This window comes from Caenorhabditis briggsae (genome assembly GCF_000004555.2).
Source record: "Caenorhabditis briggsae complete genome, chrII, whole genome shotgun sequence".
NCBI lineage: Eukaryota > Metazoa > Nematoda > Chromadorea > Rhabditida > Rhabditidae > Caenorhabditis > Caenorhabditis briggsae.
The window spans coordinates 13685458-13693547 of record NC_013486.2 but is presented as its reverse complement, the minus strand read 5'-3'; the positions used below and the strand labels follow the sequence as shown (position 1 = coordinate 13693547).

Below are 8090 nucleotides of genomic sequence, written 5' to 3'. Positions count from 1 at the left end.
TTAATAATCCAAGTCCAATGGGTCCTTGGGAGCGCTTCTTGGAATCCTGTTGTCCCAATAATTTCCCCGCTCTTCTTGGGTATCGGGAATGTAGTCGGGGTCGGTTTGCGAATCCCCGATGATCTCCTCTTGGGTCTCCTCTACATCCTCCTCCGATGACGATGGTTCTCTCTGAAACAGAAAACATTTTAAATTAGAAATGCTTTTTTTTTTCAAAAATTGCAACATCTGAAAAAAATCCTTTCAAACAGCTATATCGAACATTTCTGAAAACTTCTAGAAGGTTGTTAGTTTTTTTTTGAATTCTAATATTTTTTTTTGGTTGAGAATTTAAACAAGTAGTTTACTATTCGCATTTTGGTATGGTGCTTGAAATTCCTTTGAAAAAAATTTTCAAAATTTTTTACTTCGAAAAGTTTTGAAAACTCTGAATTTTCAAATGTTTGAATTTCAGAATTTTTTCTGATTTTCCGATTTTTTTCTGTATATTTAAATACTTGAATTTTTTCAGATTTTTGAATCTAAAAAAATTGGGAATTTCTGAATTTGGTACCCTCGAAGATGTAGAAATGTTGACTATCTAACGAAGAGTATTCCTATTGAATAGTATCCCAAATATTACAACAGTGCTTCAAAAAACTTACCAGATTTATTGATCTGAGCCGTGTGCTCGGTGTTCTTTGGTCCTCCTTGGCCTTCTTCGATTTCTTCTTCGGCGTTCTCTTCTCCTCCTCCTCCTGGTTATCTCCTTCATCCTCACTCTCAATAATAACACGATGACGACGTGGCGATATGAAGACCTCCTGAAAATTTGTTCATTAGTTATGTAGAACATAATGGTTAGCTAATTTGAAACTGTTGAATTTTCTATTTTTGTGGGTTGAAATGTTAAATTTCACTTACCGAATCCTGTATGTCATCCTCCTCCCCCTTGTCGGGTTTTTTCGCGGGGCTGCGGTTCACGACCTATAACTTGAAAAATTATTTGATTTACTCCGGAAAGAAAACTCACAATTTTAATTTCGGTTTTATCTCCGGTTTTTGAAAAAACCGTTGTTAAAGTGCTTCCTGAACAGCTCTCATCTGACATGAATTGGCGGAGCGTTGGCAGCACAGTTTTTTCGATTAACTCCTGGGTATCCTTAGCTTGATGAAGAGTCTGGGACCGATCATCCGATGGAGCGGGAATCCGATCATCCTCAAAAGCTTCCATTTTCGGAGCAATGAGTGTCGACGGTGCTAGGTACATCCTGAACCGCTCCGGAACGTCTTGTCCTTCTGGGATATGTATCCCTTCCTCGTCCACTCGGAGCCCTTTCTCCCTGGCATCCATGCGAGCTTTGAGCTCAGGTCTTGAGAATGATTGAGCTCCACGAGGGAAGTCCTCAAAAGAATCCCTGCTCTCCTCCGAGTCTACCTCTTCCTTTACGACAATCTTGGTCATCTGTTGTGAGTTCATTCTTGCTGAAAATTTAGTTTTTCAAGTTTTAGAAATGAAAAATTAGCAGATTAGCAAAAAAAAACAAGACACAGACAGTCGAAAAACATGAAGAAGAAAAAAATTGAACTGCATTTCAAGCTCAATTATCTCGGTCTCTAAAAGAAATATTGGAAGTTTGTCAACTGATAAAATCTTGCTTGAATAATGGAAAACATTTTGTTAGCTGGCAAATTTCCATTATCTCTTATAGGAGCCGAGATAATTGAGCTTGAAGTGCAAGTACCAACTATTATAGATATTTATGTTTAAAAATGAGAATTTCAAAGGAAGATAAAACTTATAAAATTACTCCTTTTAAGTATTCAGATGTAAGTTCAGCTCAATTATCTCGGTTCCTATACGAGATATCCAAAATATGCTTACTAGCAAAATGTTGGTGACATTAAAGCAAACATCGTATCAGTTGATAGATTTTTAATATTTCTGATAAGAGCCAAGGTAATTGAGCTCAAAGGGTAAATACCTAGAAATAAGGCAAGTAGAATCGGTCAGCCAAAACCATTGCTCATGGTTAATAGAGGTCTCCCGTATTTTTTCCTCGGTGGGGTCAAAGAGAGTAGTGTACTGCTGTGGAGACGGTAGACACGTGGAGTGTTTCTTTTTGGCCGGGGTTGGCAACTGGCGGGAAAAAGGATGAGGAGAAGAAGAAGAAAAAAAGACACCGAACGAAATATTTGATGAGAAAATTGATGAAATTATCTATGAAATAATTTCTTTTGAAAGGGATTGAGAATTTCCGAATAATCTATTTCGGAAGTCAGTATTTCAAGGGGAAGAGAAAAGTTGCGAAATTATAAATTTTTTTGTTGAAATTTCTAAAGTCCGCAATGTGGCGTACGGAACAGATACATGAGACCCTACGACGGAAAAAAGTAAAGGAGGAAGATGCCAACTAGAAAACAAACAAGAGGAGAACGATGGAAGAATTCTGGTGGCGGGAAGGAGAGAAATTTGAAAAAGAAGAGAAAAAGTCAAACTTGGGGAAATCATCTAATGGCAAAACTAGAAAAAGAGAAGAATGAAACAATCAAATTTCGAAATTCGAGAAAAATTGAAAAAATACATTTTTGGGATATTTCGAAATACCTCAAATCAAATATCGGTATTTTTAAAATTCGGAAATTTTAACTTTAAAAAAGTGAATTTTCCTTTTTTGGAGTTAACAAAAATTCAAGAAGCTTCTCCTTATCAGTAAAACTACATTCCGTAAACCCTCTAATAGAACTTCACCCGATTCGTTAAATTTGAGCGTATGTATCTCATTTTCTGTGAAAGATATCAAAAAGTTGTTAACTAATGAAATGCTTCTGATATTATAATAAACATTTTATCAGTTGACAACTTTTTGATATCTTTTAAAAGAAGTGTGATATATAGACTCAAAGTGAACGGTCCCGGTGGTGTTCTATTAGAGTGATTATGGTATATTGCGAAAAAAGGAAAAGAGAATTAGTAGCATTCCTGTTCAAATAAACATAAGATTCTGATCAAAATTTGCATGAAATTCTGCTAAAAATTAGTTCAAAATTTATATTTTAAATTACTGAGAATTCAAGATTTTTATTCTTTAAAATATTTGAATGGAAATCAAAATGTTTGAAGTGAAGTTTCAAAATATGTTGTTTTTGAAAAACTGTAAAAAATCAAAAAATTTCGAAATTCTTGAAATAAAAAATGGTGAAAAACTCTGGCGACTGTCCTCCCATTTATCATCTTTTTACTTAAGACTTTTTGTAATTTTGGCTGCTGTCTCGCAACAAAAACTATGATTCATCCCTTCTTTCAAACATTGGAGGACCAAATGATGATACATTTTTCTTAAAGGTGGGGGGACATGAAAAAAAATAATGTTCTCGAAATTCCGTTCAAAGATGCCCCTCGAGGAGTTGAACTTGTGAAGGCGATGATTGAGGGTGCGGCGCCGCTACCGACTGAGCCACGCGGGCAAAGAGAAAGCGCACGCCCGTTTGCATACATAAAGGCGAGGACGACAGCTGTACGCAGAGTGACATTAAGCGTTGTACACCGTGACGGTAGAATGCATACTCTAGCTACAAAAAAACTACGAAAAATCTCCTGTCCCCCCACCTTTAATGGAAAAATGTTTTGTTTGAATTTGATCAGCAATAGGAAGGAAGCAAGCGATTTTTTGGAGAAGAAGTTTGGAAGAAATTGCAAAGGTTTGCCGCTAAATTGTATAGAGAAAAAATAATTATTTCTTAGATGATCAAAATCTAAAAAGTCTATCAGAAAAGTTGTTAGAAAATGCAATTTACTTCAAATTGAATTATCTCGATTCTTAGAAATGATTTATAAATGTTATCCTGACAAAGTGTTCATGGCTTGATAATAAACATTTCATTTGTTGACAACTTTTTGATAATTTGCATAGCATTTGAGATAACTGGGTTTAAAATATCGTGTTTCATGAACACGAATCTCATATTTATAAACACGGAATTGCGCAATGTATGACTAGTAGAAGGGAAGTAAATGAAACATGTGTTCTCTTTTCTTTTTTCGTTTGTTTCTCGCTTGATCACTCTGTTGTTGCCCGTGGGGGTTTAACCTCATTCCAATAAAAGATACCGATAAGTGAAGAGCAATTGTTATTGTTCTGTAACATAGAGAAACAGACTATGCATTGCAAGAAAATTAACGAAAATATAGATTTTAAAACATAACTTCAAGAAAATTTCGAAACATTTTCACCAAAAATAGATTTCCTAGACATCTGTTCCTTCTGCTAAATCCTAGACAAACAATTAATTTCCGCAAGGATTAGTGGTTGGACCTCTCTCTTTTTCATCATTTTCATTAATGATCTTCTTGAAAGTATCCCCAATGGTCTCCACTTCTCTGCTTTTGCTGACGACATAAAACTCTATTCCCATGATCCCTTCCTTCTACAATCTGGAATCAACACTATAGATACCTGGGCCACAAACAATAAGCTTCCTCTAGCTCATACAAAGACTTCTCTTCTACGCTTTGGTTCAAGAAACAAGCACGCTCCCCTTTTCATCTCCTCCTCAGCTATTGAGTCTTCTGACAATATTCGTGATCTAGGACTTATTACCGACTCCAAACTTAAGTTCACCCAACACATAAACAAATCGGTTGCTGTTTCACTTCTCCGATCCAAACAACTTTTGAAATCCTTCAAATCCTCCAACCCCTCATTCTACCTTCACTTATTCAAAACCTACGTACTCCCCTCTCTTGAGTACTGTTCAGTAATCTATTCTCCTCCCATGACAACCAAAGTATAATATGTTATCTTCAAGTAGGTCTCTTCAGGTGTTGAAATAAGTGATGTAAAAGTTTAGAATTACTTGATCATTGAAAAATTTAAGGGAAAAATATTGGGACAAAAAGGTGGAAGGAGTCAAAAAAGAAGGTTAAATATATCAAAACTTCAGAATCCATTAAAAAATTATTGCGTTTCTCTAGTCATCACAACAAATCCCATGAAAAATATACAAGACAAACTTTATTCAAGTAAAGCATTCGAAAATTCAATTAATGGTGGGTCAGCGGCTGGAAGATTCAATGATGCAGATGACGTCTATTTCTCAGAAAACGTGCAAGTTTCAGAAGATGGCTACATTGGAGAGGAGTCTGGCTTCGTGACGACGGTGAAGGCTCTCAATTTGTCTGTCAACTTTTGCATCTTTTCATCCTTATTTTCGTCTTGTCTTAAAAAAGGACATACGGACATTTAAAAATCCAAGAATCCAAGTCCAAGAATCCAAGAATCCCAGGAATCCCAGGAATCCCAGGAATCCCAATAATCCCAGGAATCCCAGGAATCCCAGGAATCCCAGGAATCCCAAGAATCCAAGAATCCAAGAATCCAAGAATCCAAGAATCCAAGAATCCAAGAATCCTAGCCCAGTATCCAAGGGTACATCGAAAAAGGGCACATCGAGTTCTTAGGGTACATTGGTTTCAAGGGTACATTGGATTGTTCGGTACATGTAGGTGGACAAAAAAAGTAAATCAATATTTTTATACATACTATTTTGCTTTCTGCTCAAAATTATAGGCTTAGGCTAAAACGCCTTACAGTCTAAGATCCCATGTACCCTCAGAACCAATGTACTCTAAGAACTCGATGTACCCTCGATGTACCCTTTTTCGATGTACCCTTGGATCGTGGTAAAATTCCGAAAAAAGCTCAGTCATGAGCTTAAGCCGACGAGACACGCTGCGTCTCTAACCTCGGGCACTTAAAATGACCGTATCTCGAGTTCTAGATGCGCTTGGAAGTTGGTAATTGGACACAAGTGGACAGTTAGAAATGGGTTATCAGATTATTTATGAAAATATCCTATTCCATAAAATCCTTTCTGACCATTTCCGAAGTCTGACTATCAAGCTTCTGATCACGTTGAAAATTTAAATTTTTGAAAGTGTAACACGGACCTAGATTGAAAACTTTGCATTCACAGAATTTTTGAAAACTCCTAGTTTTCCAGTTATTGTCCGATTTCTGAAGGACGTCTGCTTTTTTCACGTTTTCAGAACAAAAACAGGGTGTCCTTCAAAAGTCGGCAAACAACTGGAAGTTTGGGACCTTTCAGAAAATTCTGTAAATGCAAAGTTCTCAATCTAAGTTTCTTTTAAAACCTCCAAATTTTTCAAAGTGATTGGAAACTTGACCGCCGAGCTACAGACTCTAGAAAATGATAAAAATCAACTGATACTGTAGATAATTTGGAAGTTTTCAGCATCCAAAATCGTTGCCAATCGTTCGTTTGATGGTTGACGACAATGCGGAGTTTGTGATTGCTCGGGAGCTCAATGAAGCTGTGAATGTGTACCAAAGAGTAGTTTGTGCGTCTCCAGAAGCTGGCTATGTAGATGTGATGGAGGTGAATGTGGCGTTGAAAATTTGGGAGACTTATGGAGAGACCCTGAATGATATTGAGGTAAAAACAATGTCTGAAAATGAAACTACAAACATTTTTCAGTTCATTGTGGTGCCAATCACTCGCACGAAACACTGCTTCACACCGATCAAAAATGGAGCTGACCTATAATGCAAACCATCGGCAGATGTGCTCATTGAGCTTCTGAAAGAGTTGTTCTTCGGATCAAATGTGTTCCAAGCACCCAACAAGAAGACTTCGGAGACACTGATGTATCTTTTTAATGCCATGAGCACTCTGATGAAACCGGATATGGTTAGAATTACAACTTTCAGGAGTAAAATTAAATAATAATTCAAATTTTAGGAAGAAATCTATCTACTTGACAACCGAATGATTGATCATATCAACTTGCTATTCGCTCAAAAAATTCAAAAAAAACAATTGCCCAAAAAGTATTCGAGACGTTGGATCAAAAGGATTCACAGCAGAAGACGTTCGTCAGGAACTGAAGCTTCTGAAGGTCAACTTATTCTTCCCAGATGTCTGTCAACATGCTGACGTTGTATTCGAGAAGATTCAGAAGGCCAAACTCTTGAGAACTTGTGACATGTACGATGCTGTCGAGAATTGTATGCAGCTCAGTTTCTTCAAGCTGCTCCCTGATGTGAGTTATATGTACTACAGTAATTCAAATATTCAAAGTTATCTCATTTTTCAGTTTGGCAAGTTACTTCACTACCAAAAGGCGTGCCACCGAGTCTATGGACTGAAATGCGACCAGTGTGATCAGGAAAAGAAGAATCCAAAAGTCAAAAAACACTATATGACATTCTGGGGCCAGAATGAAGATTTTTCTCGAGGCGATAAGGTCATCAAGATGGAGATTCTCAATGATGATGGGACGGAAATTATCGTGCAGAATATTCCGGAACCTGCCAAGAAAACCGAGAAAAAAGAGAAAGAATCAAGCTATATGGAAGCTAAGGAGGAAGAGTAGTTTTTTTCTTGAATTCCTGGATTACTGGATTTTTGGATTCCTGGATTCTTGGATTTTTGGATTCCTGGATTCTTAGATTCTTGGATTCTTGGCCCACGATCTAGGGTTCCGAATTTGAAAAAGAGGGATGAGCTTTTACGTGAAAATGAGCTTTTCAAATAGCTCATTAAGGCTCATTTGATTTTGAATGAGCTTTTTGAAAAAAAAAAACAAAAAAGCTCACGTGACTCTTTTTTAGCTTTTTCAAAAAGCTCATAAAGGCTCATGAGGCTCATTCAGTGATTTTCAATAAAAAGCTCATTATGACTCATTATCCATAATGAAAGGAAAATTTATTTATTTTTTAAATTCACTGATATCATGAAAAAATCACCACTGATATGGTGGCCTAACTTTTTGATGGAGTTTTCAAAGCAATTTTAACACGGTTGCCAAGGAAACAAATCAGGTGAATGTCAGACCATTGATAGGCCATAAAAGTTGTTGGCCTAGAATACTCAAAATGTAGAAATTAGACCATCGTGTCCAAATGAGCTAGAAACCCTATCAGGTGAATTTCCGACGAGTTATGGCCCATAACAATGGTGGCCCAAAGAACTCAACAACTCAACATGGAAAAGTTAGGCCACTGTGTCAAAATGGACTAGAAAGCATCTTAGGTGCATGCCAGACTATTTCTGGGCCATAAAACTTGATGGTCTAAAACTCACTTGCA

At 36.8% G+C, this 8090-nt stretch overlaps 2 protein-coding genes across 2 annotated transcripts; one reads left to right on the top strand and one right to left on the bottom strand.

Annotated features, from left to right (window-relative positions):
• CBG21426 lies at nt 1-1459 on the bottom strand (the record flags this gene model as incomplete). Its single annotated transcript, XM_002646944.1, has 4 exons — nt 1-171; nt 645-803; nt 904-966; nt 1013-1459. The coding sequence occupies 4 exons, from the start codon at nt 1457-1459 to the stop codon at nt 1-3; spliced, it is 840 nt and encodes a 279-aa protein (XP_002646990.1).
• Nucleotides 1460-3335: 1876 nt separating this feature from the next.
• CBG21425 lies at nt 3336-7375 on the top strand (the record flags this gene model as incomplete). The annotated part of the gene is made up of 7 exons (XM_002646943.1): nt 3336-3497; nt 4924-5139; nt 5244-5498; nt 6235-6435; nt 6742-6871; nt 6918-7042; nt 7097-7375. 7 exons carry the CDS (start codon nt 3336-3338, stop codon nt 7373-7375), a joined length of 1368 nt encoding a protein of 455 aa, XP_002646989.1.
• Nucleotides 7376-8090: the final 715 nt, after the last annotated feature.